We start from the raw sequence: 17,916 nt of genomic DNA on the forward strand, positions 1-17,916 counted from the left end.
AAGAATTCTTTGGAATCCTGGGGGAACCGTTACTCAGGGCGACCATAGACCATGTGCTGCAGCTTCTCTCAGGCACACAGGGATATTGACCCTCAGGCACAGACACGTAGGTTGTTTCACTTGCTGACCAGACACACTTGACAAGAGTCCTCATAGACGGTAGAGCAGTAGCATTTAATAAGAAGCCAAGTTAAGTCTTATGAGCAACAGGCTCCTGTGACAAACAGTACAGTTTCCTTAGCAGCACAGCAGTTCATAGTCTTCTCAGTAGTACAGGACAGCACAGTTCTAATGCAAAGGCACATTAATGAACACAGCATTCTTTACAGCACAGTGAGATGGAGGAGGGGGGGAGGGTTTGCTGAGGGAGATTATCCCTGAGACACATTTCTTACAGTCCTTATCTTTCTGCTTGACAATACTCTGCACTGCTAGTTCAGGAACTCTACCTGACCTGTGCTTAGCTTCACTCCTGACTTGAATCCTATTCACTTGCAGGGGCGCTTCTGTCAAATGCAGAACACACACACCACCTTTCTCTTTGGCTCCAGCCAGACAGTAAACAACTTCCCCACAATCCCCTTGGGGCTCTGCTAAAACACTCCCCTTCTCCTGTGACTGTGTTAACCCCTCTAGTTGCTGGATGCTTCTGGAGCACAACACTTCCTGTCTCATGTACTTGTGTTACTTCTAATAGTTGCTGAATGCTTTTAAAGCAACAGCACTACTTCTGCATGTCACACTCTGCAACAGCACTACTTTTGCATGTCACACTCTGCAACAGCACTACTTTTGCATGTCACATATATATTTGCAGACAACTCCATTAAAGGGAATCTGTCACCAGGTTTTTACTACCCCTATCTGAGCAGCATGATGTAGGGGCAGAGAACTTGATTCCAGCGACATGTCACTTACTGAGCTGCTTACTTTAGTTTTTATAAAATCCCTGTTTTCTCTGCTGAAGATCTACCAGTTCTATGAGTGCTGAGCCCTGTATAACCCCGTCCACACCACTGATATGGCAGATGTCATTTTACCATATGAAAGATTCAAATTTCCCAGTGAGAGAAGGCTCCCAAGGGGGATAGGGGGCTCTTATAGAGCAAATCGACAGGTAGTGTCATTGTGGATCAATTCGTCTTAGAGCAAAAAGTATACTGTGAAAGGGGATGAAATTGTGTGTTTCTGAGCACTTTATTAGCCTTGACAACGGAAACAGGGTCTTAATAAATCTAAACAACTAAAACAAATAATTTTTATATGCAAATTATATATGCCTAATATAGATAATATAGATTAAAAAGTGATTGGATGAAAAAAAACAAGATACCAATTGGAAAAGTAATGACACAAAGAGTATGTGTAAATTGGTAATTAATAAGGGAACTACGGTGTATCGCACTCATATAATCATATGTTTGTATTATATTTTAATTAGTCTCTAACAATTAGCAGACAGTATAAGACTATGTGCCCACGATGCAGAAATGCTCAGGATTTTTTCCTGAGCATTTCTGCATCTCCCTGGCAGAAAAAAACGCAAGCGGATTGTACATGCGGATTGTACATGCGGATTGTACATGCCTTTTTCCTGCCAGGGACAAGCGGATGTGAAGCGTTCTTCACTTGCATTTCCGCATGCGGGTTGTCAAGCGCTTTCCAAGCGATTTTAGCATCACTTGGAAAGTGCTTGTCAACTTGGTCACACTATATAAATCCATGCAAACGGCATGGATTTATATAGTGTGACCGTAAAAGAATGGTAAAAAATAAAAAAATAAATATATACTTACCTTCTGATGGCCCGAGCTGTCTTGATTCCCTAAGTCCTGGCTGCCGGCAGCGGTAGAGTGAAGGACCTGCCGACGTCAGCGTCGCGTGACCTGTCACATGACTCTGACGTCAGCGCAGGTCCTTCATTCCATCGCAAACTGCTGCCAAGCAAGGAGGAGCGCAGCGCGGGCCGCCAGAAGGTAAGTATATATTTATTTTTTATTTTATTCTTTTTTTTACAGTTTTCAATGGTACCCAGGTCCGGAGGAGAGTCTCCTCTCCTCTAGCCTGGGTAACATCCGCACATTAGAACGCATGGAATGCGCATCTACTTATGCAGTGATGCGTAATCCATGCGATTTAATGCAAGTCAATGGCGGCGAAAACGCAGCACTTCCGCAAAATAATTGGTAGTGCTGCGTTTTTTTCCGCAATGATAATCCGCAGCGGAAATTTCCGCAGCATGTGCACAGCACATGCGGATTATCATTGGGGAACATAGCAGGCCTTCTACCATGCGTTTTTTAAGCGTTTCTGCAACGTTTTTGTCACTGCGGAAACGCTTAAAAAATGCATCGTGGGCACACAGCCTAACACAAAATTACTTTGTCTCAAGGTATGAATTAGGCAAAACTGTCATGTTATTAAAGGTTTTATTCAATGTAAACTAAAGCTCTGTTCACATGTAATGTTTTCTTTTGTGCTATATACAGTACAGACCAAAAGTTTGGACACACCTTCTCATTTAAAGATTTTTCTGTATTTTCCTGAGTATGAAAATTGTACATTCACACTGAAGGCATCAAAACTATGAATTAACACATGTGGAATTATATACTTAACAAAAAAGTGTGAAACAACTGAAAATATGTCTTATATTCTAGGTTCTTCAAAGTAGCCACCTTTTGCTTTGATGACTGCTTTGCACACTCTTGGCATTCTCTTGATGAGCTTCAAGAGGTAGTCACCGGAAATGGTTTTCACTTCACAGGTGTGCCCTGTCAGGTTTAATAAGTGGGATTTCTTGCCTTATAAATGGGGTTGGGACCATGAGTTGTGTTGTGCAGAAGTCTGGTGGATACACAGCTGATAGTCCTACTGAATAGACTGTTAGAATTTGTATTATGGCAAGAAAAAGGCAGCTAAGTAAAGAAAAACGAGTGGCCATCATTACTTTAAGAAATGAAGGTCAGTCAGTGCAAAAAATTGGGAAAACTTTGAAAGTGTCCAAAAGTGCAGTTGCAAAAACCATCAAGCGCTACAAAGAAACTGGCTCACATGAGGACTGCCCCAGGAAAGGAAGACCAAGAGTCACCTCTGCTTCTGAGGATAAGTTTATCCAAGTCACCAGCCTCAGAAATCGCAGGTTAACAGCAGCTCAGATTAGAGACCAGGTCAATGCCACACAGAGTTCTAGTAGCAGACACATCTCTACAACAACTGTTAAGAGGAGACTTTGTGCAGCAGGCCTTCATGGTAAAATAGCTGCTAGGAAACCACTGCTAAGGACAGGCAACAAGCAGAAGAGACTTGTTTGGGCTAAAGAACACAAGGAATGGACATTAGACCAGTGGAAATCTGTGTTTTGGTCTGATGAGTCCAAATTTGAGATCTTTGGTTCCAACCACCGTGTCTTTGTGCGACGCAGAAAAGGTGAACGTATGGACTCTACATGCCTGGTTACCACCGTGAAGCATAGAGGAGGAGGTGTGATGGTGTGGGGGTTCTTTGCTGGTGACACTGTTGGGGATTTATTCAAAATTGAAGGCATGCTGAACCAGCATGGCTACCACAGCATCTTGCAGCGGCATGCTATTCCATCCGGTTTGCGTTTAGTTGGACCATCATTTATTTTTCAACAGGACAATGACCTCAAACACACCTCCAGGCTGTGAAAGGGCTATTTGACCAAGAAAGAGAGTGATGGGGTGCTACGCCAGATGACCTGGCCTCCACAGTCACCAGACCTGAACCCAATCGAGATGGTTTGGGGTGAGCTGGACTGCAGAGTGAAGGCAAAAGGGTCAACAAGTGCTAAGCATCTCTGGGAACTCCTTCAAGATTGTTGGAAGACCATTTCTGGTGACTACCTCTTGAAGCTCATCAAGAGAATGCCAAGAGTGTGCAAAGCAGTCATCAAAGCAAAAGGTGGCTACTTTGAAGAACCTAGAATATAAGACATATTTTCAGTTGTTTCACACTTTTTTGTTAAGTATGTAATTCCACATGTGTTAATTCATAGTTTTGATGCCTTTAGTGTGAATGTACAATTTTCATAGTCATGAAAATACAGAAAAATCTTTAAATGAGAAGCTGTGTCCAAACTTTTGGTCTGTACTGTATATGGATTATATCCCATTGTATCTCCCAGGGAAGGCTGCAGCATATTTGATACACATAAAGTTTCATCAAAGGTAACCAAACAATGTTGGTGAATACCAGCCTAGTGGTTTCCAAAAGAACACTGTTTTGGCTTATGTTCTGCTGGATACCTCTCCCTTCTCCATCAGTGCACCCAGGGCCGGCGTTAGGCTAAGTGGTGCCCTGTGCAAAATTGCTCTTCCGTGACCCTCTCGTAATTGCTTTACTTAGCACATATTTGTGGACATTTCTGTACGTGAGAGAATCCAGGCGTATGGAGCTGTGGTCTACTTTACTTCCGGCTGACTTGAGACCTGCAAACAGCTAAACATTCAGGTGACAGGTGTGAGGATTAAGAAGTCTGCAGTGAATGACTGCAGACTTCCAACACAAACCTGGACAACCCTTTTAACGTATTAACAGCAAAGTGGTTATACAGTAGAAATAAATAGAAAGCCTATCACATTAATTTTGAGTGATTTTTAGGCATTTTTTGGAAGCGGACATACACAAAAGGACTCCTTAATCATCATGTAATTCTCTATAGTTCTAATCATTATTTTTCACAGATAAAACATGTACCCATTATAGCCTGTAGCATGCTCACATATAGACTTTTCATCCAATTTGTGGATCAAACTCATCCATTTATGTAAAAAAACAGCATTCGGTAACCATCTATTTGTATTCTGTATTTGTCTTTACTGTTTAATAATTAAATTAAAAAATTTTTTGTATGTGAGAAAAAAAAAAGATGGCACACTATTGTAGATCTCTCAGTTTTTTCTCATTCGTAAAATATGGTCATCTAAATGAGGTCTTACTGTGCAGCGTGATTGACATTGTTTATTGTAATTCTGTCATTGTGTTCATGAACAAGAAGTCTTAAAAGGGTTGAACCTAGTTTTTAAGTCATCATCGGAGATAAGTTCCCAATTGCTGGGGGCCCAGCCACTGAGACCCCCACCAATCCTAAGAATAGGGCACTTAAGGGCCCCAGCTGAATGAAGTGGAGGTCAGGCATGAGCATCTCTGCTCAATTTATTTGTAGTGGAACTTCCAAAGACCAGTCGATTGTTGCGCTCTGTTATCTCCAGTGGTTCGATTGCTAATGAATGGAGTGCATACTTGACAGACAGCCATTCCCGGGATTGGTGGAGGTCTCAGAGATCAAACACCCAGTGATTGGGAAGCTATCACCTATCCTTTTTATAAGGGATATTGTTCAAACTTTAATCCTCATCATACACATTGGTTAGCTGTCAGATAAGATCATTTAGTCGATGGCTAACTCTCCTGAGTTCCTGTCACGAGTGTGTCAGAAGTGACAGACAGTCGCCCTGCAGTTGGTTGCAGGAGATCTCTATGTTTGGCATTACAGACACCTTCTTAGAGGCTGTCTCTCTCTTCCCACACCTATTGTTTTGGGTATTCCTTGGCTTGTTAAACATAATCCGTTAGTGGATTGGCAAAGCCGGGGAGGTTATTGAATGGGGAGATTACTGCCATGAGAACTGTTTAGATATTTCTCTTGCTACTGTCTGTATGGAAATTTTACCGGCTTTTCTGTCTGGTTTTGAGGACGTTTTTTCTGAGAGGGTGTGTCAAGATTTGCCTCCTCATCATGCATATGACTGTCCTATTAACCTGACCCCTGGAGCTAAACTACTGAAGTCCAGACTGTATAATCTTTCTGGCCCTGAGAGACAAGCCATGAAGTATTTCACTGCGGAAAGTCTTCATCTGATTTCTGATTTGTTCAGCCAGGGTGTATTCTTCAAGTTGGATTTAAGAGGAGCCTACAATCTGGTTAGAATCAGAGAAGGGGACGAATGGAAAACAGTGTTCAATACCCCTGAAGGGCATTTTGAGAGTCTGGTTATGCCTTTCGGTTTGACCAGTGCACCTGCAGTATTCCAGTATTTCATAAATTATATTTTCCATCATTTGATGGGTAGGTTTGTGGTGGTCTATCTGGACGATATTTTGGTTTATGCACTTAATTTTGAGACACATCAGGGGCATGTTAAGCAGGTGCTCCATATATTAAGGGATAACAAACTTTATGCAAAACTGGAAAAATGTGTTTTCGCTGTTCAGGAGGTGCAGTTTTTGGGGTACTTGTCATCTTCGGGTTTTTGGATGGATCCGGAGAAGATCCGTGCAGTCCTTTATTTGGACTGTCCCAAGAACCTGAGGGCTCTACAACGTTTTCTGGGCTTTACTAATTTTTACCGGAAATTCATCCAAAATTACTCTGTAATTGTGAAACCCCTTACTGACATGACTAAGAAGGGGTATGATTTTTCCAAACGTTCGGATGCCTCCCTCCAGGCTTTTTCTTCCTTAAAGAATCATTTTGCCACTGCACCTATACGCAGTCAGCCCGATGTTTCCCAACCCTTTATTGTGGAGGTTGATGCATCGAATGTCGGGGTTGTGGCTGTGTTGTCTCAGGGTCCGTCCCCTGGTAAATGGAGTCCATGGGCCTTCTTTTCTAAAAAATTGTCTTCGGCTGAGAGAAATTATGAAGTGGGTAATAGGGAACTTTTGGCGATCAAATTGGCATTCGTAGAATGGCGACATTGGTTGGAGGGGGCTGTCCATTCTATTACTGTTATTACTGACCATAAGAACCTGTTATATCTCCAGTCAGCTAAACATCTCAACCCTAGGCAAGCCAAATGGTCCCTGTTTTTTACTAGGTTCAATTTTGTTGTCACTTTTCGTCTAAGGCTGAAAAATGTCAAGACTGATGCTCTGTCCCAGAGCTTCCTTGGCAGTGGTGACCATGAGAACCCAGCCCCGATATTACAGAAAGGGGTAGTCATTTTGGCATTGTATCCTGAACTGGAGGGTGAAATGTTGGAGGCTCAGGGGGACGCCCCTGACTCCTGCCCTTCAGGAAGGTTATTTGTACCATCTAATCTGCCCCGCAAAGTAATTAAGGAACATCATAACTCTGTGCTTGCTGGGCATCCAGGTGGTAAGGCAACCGCAGACCTCCTCTCTCGTCATTTTTGGTGACCAAGTTGCATCAGGATGTAATTGAACATGTATCTGCTTGTAGTATTTGCGAGCGTTCTAAGGTTTTGCATACCCGCCGGTCTGGTACTCTTCTTCTGCTACCTATTCCTAGTAGGCCATAGACACACTTTATTTCCGACCTACCGGTTTCTGCAGGCGAAACGGTGGTTTTGTAGATAGGTTCAGTAAAATGGTTCACTTCGTTGAATTACCTGCACTTCCTAATGCCAAGACAATTGCTCAGGTGTTCATAAATGAGATTGTGAAGCTTCACGGGATTCCCTCTTATGTGGTGTCAGATTGGGGGACCCAGTTTGTTTCCAAGTTCTGGAAGGCATTCTGTTCTCGACTGGGGTGCCTCTGTACTTTTCCTCTGCCTTCCACCCTCAGTCGAACGGACAGACCGAGTGTGTTGGACAGACCCAGTGTGCAGAATTTGGAGACCTACCTCAGGTGTTTCGTCTCTGAAAATAAGGAGGATTGGGCATCCTACTTACCGCTGGCAGAATTTGCCATTAAAAATCATCGTCAATCCACTGGCAGGTCACCATTCTTCGGTAAATACGGTTATCACCCACAGTTTGGTACCTTTAGTGGGGGAGCAGCTTCAGGAGTTCCTGAGGAGGAACGGTTTGCTTTGTCGCTCTCCTCAGTATGGCAGGGTGTTTTGAATAATTTAAAGATCATAGGAGACAGGTATAAACGTGTGCCTGACACAAAATGCTTGCTAGGTCCGGACCTGAATGTGAATGATTGTGTGGTTGTCTACCAGAAGTATAAGATTGAAAGTTCCTTCTTGGAAGCTGGGACCTAGGTTTATTGGTCCTTATAAAATAACCACCATCATTAACCCATCAGCGTTTTGTCTTGAACTTCCTCAGGCCCGTAAGGTCCACAACGTGTTTCACAGGTCCTTACTCAAGAAGTATGTGGAACCTCTTGAGCCCTCACCTCTACCACCGCCCCCAGTAATGGTTGATGGTAATCAGGAGTTCCAGATTTCGAGGATTGTAGATTCTCATCTCCAACGTCGCTCTCTACAATACTTGGTGCACTGGAAGGGTTATGCTCCAGAGGAGAGGATGTGGGTTTCAGCATCAGAGGTGAACGCTCCCAGGTTGGTTCGTTCATTCCACACCTCTTATCCTGAGAAACCCGGTCCTGAGTGTCTGAAGGCAACTCGTAGAGGAGGGGGTACTGTCATGGGTGTGTCAGAAGTGACAGACAGTCGCCCTGCAGTTGGTTGCAGGATATCTCTATGTTTGGCATTACAGACACCTTCTTAGAGGCTGTCTCTCTAGGACCCAGAGGCTATCTTCCTCTGGCTAATTAACACACTGGCCTGGGTGTATAAATACCTGCTGTCTGCTAGAGGGAGGTGCCGGCGGTACCCACATTACCCCTTGTGAAGGCTAGGAGCAAGTGTTTTACTTCTTCCTCTCTGGGGCTATGAGGACGGGTGTTCATCTCTCTGAAGTTGACTAAAGCTAAGCTATCTTCCCTTGTTTGTTCCCCCTTGTTGTCTTTAGTTGTCAGTGGGGATCGACTAGCGCTCATCCCCCTCCCTTCCCTAGCCAGGGCCTAACGCCAAGGAAAGACAGGGTGAGGTTAGTGTGCGGCGATTGGTGAAAAACCAATATAGGGAAGTTAGTGGAGACAGGGTGATATTAGATCAGTCTAGGAGGTCTCCATTTCCCCCTTTTCCTAGTGTCTGGGCTCCCTTTCCCTCTTCCCTTTGTGTTGCACTAAGTCTTTCCCACACCTTGCGTGACAGTTCCCCATACACAGGAACGCTCAGCTTGGCTATGCACTATTGTTTTCTCCGTGAGAGAGACACTGTCAGACTCCTCTGTTCCCTCCGGACTCTTCTGCCAGCAGCATATCGCCTGAAGAACAAAAGGATCAGCCATTGATAATCTGATGTGCTCAACCCTTCTCCCCTTCTCTGGAAGGCCCCAATACACATAAACACAGTTGGCTGATCTAATATGTATGGGAACCTTAGAAAATTGTGTCACAAACCAAATTTTTTCTTTTTTTAACAGAGTTCTGAAATGTTTTTTTACACCCCTTAGATCGCAGTCATAAGCCTCTTATTTAGCCAATCAGATCTCATGCTTTGCACTGACAAGGAGCAATATCCTGAAACAACGTGTCTGCAAATTGAGATTCTGCTCTGGCTTTTATCCTCAGTCATACGGCAAGGTTCATAAAAAGGTCGATATTGACTTTTAGGATTGCTACTTCCAATAGGTGGCACATTGCCACCTTCCTCTCTGAAGAGGCAATTTGCATATTTAATATTTCAAAGAAGCATTGCATGGCTGTTATTTGCTTTTTTTCAACAACATTAAACAACTGAATGAACATCGTCCGAGCCCGGTGATTCCATAATTTTTGCCAGGGGTTGTATATTAAGCTGCAAATATTCCAGCTGTTAAATCTGCACAGAAAATCCACTGTGTATTTTGTGTGTCACTGTGTATCCTTTACCCGTATATGTCACATGGAATGTATAGTTGATATACATACCGTATATAATATGTACAATAAGATATGCAAAAATATTACTTATATCATCTGCTGCAAGCGCCTCTGCTCCTTTCATTGCCTATGGGGCTGCTGGAAATAGCCAAACAAAGAGCTCAGCTATCTCTGGCAGTTCCATAGATGCCGGGATGTGCATTCTTAACCTCCATTGCACTTGGACAGGGCTTTTCAGTGCCTCGTTCTTGGGATCGCTGGGGTTTCCTTCAGATATTTGTATGTTGTTCCCTATTTTGTTGCTAGAAGATAACTATGACTCATTTTCTTGGGAATCCATTTTAAAGGGATTTTCCAGTTTAAGAAAACCCTTTCCCCAGTTTGTTTCAAAGCAACAAACTGCTCTTTACTCACCCTGTCTGGGTCAAGGAGTCAAAGAAACTAACTGTTACTGTCTACAGCACTGACAACAAATTGACAACTTTTCAGTAAATCAGTGAACTCAGTGGCTTTGCCTGAGCAGATGACATGAGAAGCTGAGCTCGCAGGATTTTTCTATGACGTTAAAGCTTTGGACTCAGAGCTGGACTCGGTGAAAGTGAGTAAAGCTCAGTTTGTTGTTTTAAAACAAACTGCTCCTCAATACATTCATTTTTTTTAAACATTTTAAATCAAACTTGTCAGAAGGATTTTATACCTCAAATGAATGGCATGAAGCTTTCATACTGATTAATTCCGTATCTTGATTACAGAAGTCCATTTTACAGTTTTTGAGAAATGCAGCTATGAAGTTGTGTGCAAATGAGTGCATGTCCCACCCCAAAGCACTTGCAGCTCTCCTGCCTCCTTCCCTATTCCATGCCCGTGGTCAGCTTCCTAAGTGTGACCGATAGGTCACGCTTGTCTCAGTGTCCTGCCTCGCCTGACCAACATCTTTCGCCAGTGCCTTCAGGACCTGGGTCTGGCGACGTCATATGAACATTACTATGCAGATACTACCTCATGCACTGACGGCACTGGCAGGAAAGCTCGGTACAGTGAGGCAGGTCACTGAAACAAGATTTCAACGATGGATTTCTTCAAAACGCCATTAATTTGGGGTATAAAATAATAGCTTCCCTTTAAAGGGAACCTGTAACCACTTTTTTCCCATATAATGTAAGACCAGCACCTATAAACCCTCATATACAGAATTCTAGAATGCTGTATATATGTCCTCAATGTGCTCTGCATAACACACAATAAAGGTTTTTATTACACTCACCTAAGGCGCAGTCCGATGGGCATCGCTGGTCTTGATCTGGTGCCTCCTCTCTTTTTGCGATCGCCATCCTCCTTGCTCATGCACACAGTGTCCTCCAGCTCGTTCCCGCGCAGGAGCATTTCTCTCTGCTCTGCCGAGAGCAATGCAAGGTACTGTAATGTGCATGCATGGGGAAAGGCCAAAGAGCACCGGCACATGCGCACTTGGCAGGGTACAAAGAAGTGCGCGTCATCCACACAAAGCAAGAAGGAGGACGGTGATTGCAAAAAGAGAGGAGGCACCGGATCTGTTCTGTATTCTGTACAAAGTCATGTATGTATTACATGCATTTTTAGTGCATTTTAGCAGCAAAATTTCTTCATCTCATTCAAGTCTACGGGAAAAATTTGCAAATAAAATGCATATTTAACACAAGAGAAATTCAATTCTTGTGGATTTCAAAAGCACAAAGAAGGTCAATTTACATGAACCCCTTTACCCCCGAAGGTGGTTTGCACGTTAATGACCAAGCCAATTTTTACAATTCTGACCACTGTTACTTTATGAGGTAATAACTCTGGAACGCTTCAATGGATCCCACTGATTCTGAGAATGTTTTTTCGTGACATATTGTACTTCATGATAGTCATAAAATTTCTTCGATATGACTTGCGTTTATTTGTGAAAAAATCAGAAATTTGGCAAAAATTTTGAACATTTCGCAATTTTCAAAATTTGAATTTTCATGCCCTTAAATCAGAAAGATATGTCACACAAAATAGTTGATAAATAACATTTCTCACATGTCTATTTTACATCAGCACAGTTTTGGAACCATCTTTTTTTTGGTTAGGAAGCTATAAGGGTTAAAAGTTGACCAGCGATTTCTCATTTTTCCAACAAAATTTACAAAACCATTTTTTTAGGGACGACATCACATTAGAAGTGACTTTGAGGGGCCTTTATGACAGAAAATACCCCAAATTGATACCATTCTAAAAACCACACCCCTCAATGTGCTCAAAACCACATTCAAGAAGTTTATTAACCCTTCAGGTGCTTCACAGGAATTTTTGGAATGTGGAAGAAAAAAGTTAACATTTAACTTTTTTCACAAAAAATGTTACTTTTGACCCACATTTTTTTATTATGGTAACCGTAAAAAATGTACCCCAAAATTTATTGTGCAATTTCTCCTGAGTAAGCTGATACCCCATATGTGGGAGAAAACCACTGTTTGGGCGCACGGCAGGGTTCAGAAGGGAAGGAGCGCCATTTGACTTTTTGAATGTCAAATTTGGTAGAATAATTACGCCATGTCATGTTTGGAGAGCCCCTGATGTGCCTAAACAGTGGAAACCCCCCACAAGTGACACCATTTTGGAAACTAGAACCACCAGGGAACTTATCTAGATGTGTAGTGAGCACCTTGAACCAGGGCCGGAGTCAGCACCCAGGGCCCTGAGCAGGAGGGGGGGCACCCCGGTGTGCTATGGGGCCCGTGAGTGGAGGCGTGCGGTGCCAGCGCCCGCGGGTAGGCCCCCCACCCACTAGCTCTGGCACAATACTCAACTCTCCTCGTGCCTCCGCAGGTCCTGTCTCTTCTGTGCCTCCTGACTGTGACGTCTCAGGTCAGAGGGCACGATGACGTCTTTCCACCGTGCCCTCTGCTGAGCAGTCACAGCGCAGAGAGCGGGAAGATGGCAACACTGAGGAGCCCTGAGCAGAGCAGCAGCAGAGGTGAGGAGAGGTGAGTATTTGATTTTTTTTTTTATATATGGAGGCATGGGGCATTATATAGGCCCATCCTACATGGAACATTTATATGGGGCCATCCTGCATGGAACATTTATATGGGGCCCATCATGCATGGAACATTTATATGGGGCCCATCCAGCATGGAACATTTATATGGGGCCCATCCTGTATGGAACATTTATATGGGGCCAATCCTGCATGGAACATTTACATGGGGCCCATACAGCATGGAACATTTATATGGGGCCATCCTGCATGGAACATTTATATGGTGCCCATGCAGCATGGAACATTTATATGGGGCCATCCTGCATGGAACATTTATATGGGGCCCATTCTGCATGGAACATTTATATGGGGCCCATCCTGCATGGAACATTTATATGGGGACCATCCATCCTGCATAGAACATTTATATGGGGCCCATCCTGCATGGAACATTTATATGGGGACCATCCATCCTGCATGGAACATTTATATGGGGCCCATCCTGAATGGAACATTTATATGGGGCCCATACTGCATGGAACATTTATATGGGGCCATCCTGCATGGAACATTTATATGGGGCCCATGCAGCATGGAACATTTATATGGGGCCCATGCAGCATGGAACATTTATATGGGGCCCATATAGCATGGAACATTTATATGGGGCCATCCTGCATGAAACATTTATATGGGGCCCATACAGCATGGAACATTTATATGGGGCCCACACAGCATGGAACACTTATATGGGGCCCATACAGCATATAGCATTATATGGGGGCCAGTATTTTGCATGGAGCATTATATGGGGGCCAGTATTCTGCATGGAGCATTATATGGGGGCCAGTATTCTGCATGGAGCATTATATGGGGGCCAGTATTCTGCATGGAGCATTATATGGGGGCCAGTATACTGCAAGGAGCATTATATAGGGGACAATAATCTGTATGGAGCATTATATGGGGGCCAGTATTCTGTATGCAGCATTATATGGGTTCCAATATTCTGTATGGAGTATTATATGGGGGCCAGTATCCTGTATGGAGAATTATAAGGGGGCCAGTATACTGTATGGAGCATTATATGGGGGCCAGTATCCTGTATGGAGCATTATATGGGAGCCAGTATTCTGTATGGAGCATTATATGGGGGCCAGTATTCTGTATGGAGCAATATATGGGGCCCATAATACTGTACGGAGCAATATATGGGGCCCATTATTCTGTATAGAGCATTATATGGGGTCCATTATTCTGTATGGTACATTATATGGGGGCCAATATTCTGTATGGTGAATTATATGGGGGCCAGTATTCTGTATGGAGCATTATATGGTCCATTATTCTGTATGGAGCAATATATGGGGCCCATAATACTGTATGGAGGACTAAGCGGTGCCCACAATACTGTATGGAGGACTATATGGTGCCCATAGTTCTGTATGGAGGACTATGTGGTCCCCATAATACAGTATGGAGGACTATGTGGTGCCCACAATACTGTATGGAGGACTATACTGTCCGGTTTGCACTGTGCGCTGCGAGGATTCGCCGGTTTCTGAGCTATTGTAGAATTTACAATAGATATCACTCATGTAACGTAAAAAGTAAGTGAAATCTTCGGCATTATGCCATAAATATATTTCTCTGCTGTATCTTTGCGCCATGAATTGTGATATGTGTTAAAGGGGCCCACTGAGACTCTTCCGCCCGGGGCCCACGAACACTTGGAGCCGGCCCCGCCTTGAACCCCCAGGTGCTTCACAGAAGTTTATAACATTCAGTCGTAAAAATAAAATTTTCACAATTTTCCCACAAAAATGTTTTTCAGCCTCCAATTTTGCATTTTCATAAGGGGAACAGGAGAAATTGCACCATGCAATTTGTTGTGCAATTCCTCCTGAGCTGATACCCCATATGTGGGGAAAAAACACTGTTTGGGCGCACGGCACCGCGCACTGATGTATGGCAGCGGGCACAGAAGTGTGGCGGAATCCACTGAAGAGGCGGTCACTTCTCCATCACCGCACCGAAACAGGACCTCATCAGGGGACAACAATGAGAAAGTTGTGGTAAGTGACCACAGTGTTGGCCCCTGATGACATCCTGTTTCAGGAGGGGTGATAAAAGCTGAAGAAACGACAGATGGACCATCCTCCTGTGACGTCCTGTTTGAGACTCCCCTCAAACAAAACGTCTCAGGAAGTAAAGTAAAAAAAAAAAAACGATATAGGGATTAGCAGGCTAGGGAAAATGGTAGGGAGTTTTATTTTTTTTAATAAAACAAATTACAAAAGTGGTTAGGGTTTAAAGATAGATATTTATAAAGGACATTATAGTTATCAGACCACTCTTTAAGTGATTGTACGAGGAAAAAGTGGAAAGGGAAAGACTGCAGTGGCACTGGGATGATGCTGTTTAAAACCTCAAAATGACCACTGCATGTTAACACAGCCTTAGATCTGCAATTGGCTGTGGGAAAAGGCCTGATCTTGAGCCTACAGGATGTGCTTGGTCAGCCTGACAGGATTTTGGAGGCACAGACTGTGGCATCAGCATCGGCAGCTGATTATGGAATCACACAAAATCTGTACCACAATCAGCTGCTAATGCTGCAACCACAGTCCGTTGTCCCAGAAAACCCCTTTATTAAAGCAGAACTACCTCTTCAGAGAGCAAGAGGACTAGAACTCTAGTGCTACCTATTGGAAGTAGCAATCCTATTATGGAAAGGCTCATTAAAAGGTTGATATTGACTTTTAGGATTGCTACTTCCAATAGCTGGTACTAGAGGTCTAGTCCTCTTCCTCTCTGAAGAGGCAATTTGCATCTTTAGTTTCCCAGAGGAGCATGCATGGCCTATAAGTTTCCTCAATCTGACATGCCAGGCCTGGCTTGTCACTCTCCACAAGGAGAAATGTTACGCCTTAGCTTATAGCACCACTCAAATATATTACTGTGGTCAGGGAACTTAACATTTGTGATACCATTCTGTCGATGAAATAAAAATCACCACAGTTGTGCTTTAAATATTAGCTTTGTGATGTATACAGATTCCAATGAGTAGAAAAGAAACAACTGCTTACCACTTATAATGGTGCAACACTTCCATAAAAGAACAGCAAACAGAAAATTACTTTGTGCAGCCATCTGGAGCCTAAGCTACAAAGACAATAACACAGTGCAGGCTGTCAGAGATTCCACATGACCAAGCATTGTACATAGTAACTATAAGCTTTCATTACACATTTGGACAGTAAAATAAGAAAAATCAATTTAATATATCAATTCAGACTTATGAACGTTACTGAGATAGGGCACCATCCAGAGATAAGTGCTGTATCAAAGTAGGAGATTAAAGTTTAATTCCAGTAAAAAATAAAATCTTCACAGTGGTCTTCTGGGTGTATTAGTGCAGCAAGCAGCATCAGAAGAAAGGAGACAGAGAAGAGAATGCACCCGGCTCTGCGGCCATCATCTTCTCTTTATATTTTCAACTATTCGGCTATGTGCTAATGATCAGGAAATAGCAGCATTTTGGACGTAGCATATTTTCGCTGCGTCCAAAACGCTGCGTTCAATCACGCAGTTAAATCCGCATGTGTTCATTGAACAATGCAGAGTTACTGCATCCAATACATTCTATTAATTCAATATGTTCATAAAAAAAGAAAGATAATGCTAGACACTTCAATAACTATAGAACATCATATATCAGCAACAGCAAATGAAATAAATAGCTGTCCTGATAAGAAGAGATTCCATCTCAAATTTAAAAATATATAATCTTTATTAATGATATAAAAATAAAACATTAAAAAACAGGGCAGAAAAACCTCCAGAAAAAAGGGGAGGGAACACAAACCCAATTAACAATAGTATGTGGAAAATATATAAGTATACCCACAAATTATGTACATATAGCATCAGTCCAATGCTGAAAAGTTTAAATACATAGTTAATTGCACAAGAATTAGCCTAAACAAGGAATAACCAATCCATATAAAGTAAAGTGAAGTTGCATCACTCATGCCCAGCTACAGAGGGCTGTACTGGTATACCACTAGGTTAATAGGAGATGTACTATATATTGAATAGATGTGCAAAGTATTTTAGCTAATATGGGATATACTAAACACTGTACAAAATACCAATAGATATGCCAATACCAAACACGTGACCATCATTTGACAAGTGTACTCAATGAAGTAAGAAGGTATATTACCAATATGATCTGAATCGTCTGTAAAGGCAGACAAGGGTAGTGTCCTCCCCTCACCCCGACGCCATTTTGCCTCTGCTTCTTCCGGGGGCATGTCTCAAATGCAGGGGAACCCGTGGTATATGTATATTTATTCCACCAATAGGACAGTGCCATGTCACGGAGCTTATTTGCATAATCTGGTGCATCGTGCACTGTTCCTGCCCCTTCTTGCTAATGGGACTTACGAGACAGAGCATGCTGAACCGCATGCTGGGACGCATCAAGGTCAGCTAATCTCGCACTCCTGGAAGTCGTGAGGGAACACGTCAGTGTGCATGCGCACAGCAAATGAAAGTGCCACAGGCAGAATTTATGCTCTGAAAGAGGACTTGCGGTCACTCTTTGGTATTATGTACTATACTAGGGATGTCAAACTCAAATACACAGAGGGCCAAATTTCAAAACTAGGACAAAGTCATGGGCTAACCTTGATATTTATTTAAAAAAAAAAACTTAATATTTGATGGGGTCACAGAGGAGCATATCTCACAACTTTGCATCTCTTACAGAGTAATTTTCCTCCTATTGAAGCCCCTATATTGCCCTTTCATTGCCCCTATAAGGTATGATGACAACAAAAGTGCCCCCAAACACAGTATGATACCCCCACAGTGAATTCCTCCGCAGTACCCTCCACACATATGGTATTATGACTCTACTGTACCCCCCACTCCCCACCTCAACTCCCCTGGAAAAGTATGGTGACTCTAACACAGTATGATGCCCCAACTGTGATCCCCATACAGCCTCCCACACAGTATAATTGACCCCACATAGTCCTCCATTCAGAATAATGGCCCGCATAGTGCTCCGTACAGAATAATGGTCCCACATATGGCGTCGAGGGCCAAATATAATCACCCTGAGTGCCAAATTTGTCCCACGACCAAGAGTTTGGCATATGTGTAAATGTAATATACAGGTGCTTCTCACAAAATTAGAATATCATCAAAAATGTAATTTATTTCAGTTCTTCAATACAAAAAGTGAAACTCATATATTATATAGAGTC

At 42.9% G+C, this 17,916-nt stretch overlaps 1 protein-coding gene across 2 annotated transcripts in view; it reads right to left on the minus strand.

Annotated features, from left to right (window-relative positions):
- LOC141166094 (programmed cell death 1 ligand 1-like) overlaps positions 1–17,916 on the minus strand; it is a 47,820-nt gene that overhangs the window by 16,189 nt on the left and 13,715 nt on the right. Inside the window, exons 1-2 of one of the 2 annotated variants that reach the window (XM_073652445.1) lie at positions 16,866–16,933; positions 15,727–15,802 (exon numbers count right to left, since the gene is read on the minus strand). In XM_073652445.1, the coding sequence (XP_073508546.1) occupies positions 15,727–15,790 (64 nt within the window). In that variant the 5' untranslated portion in view covers positions 15,791–15,802; positions 16,866–16,933. Of the gene's footprint in view, positions 1–15,726; positions 15,803–16,865; positions 16,934–17,916 lie in introns of those variants that run through there. The other variant, XM_073652436.1, reaches the window with a different exon arrangement.

Source organism: Phyllobates terribilis, unplaced genomic scaffold, assembly GCF_046119375.1.
Source record: "Phyllobates terribilis strain yellow unplaced genomic scaffold, ASM4611937v1 Scaffold_1__5_contigs__length_1240528914, whole genome shotgun sequence".
NCBI classification, from domain to species: domain Eukaryota; kingdom Metazoa; phylum Chordata; class Amphibia; order Anura; family Dendrobatidae; genus Phyllobates; species Phyllobates terribilis.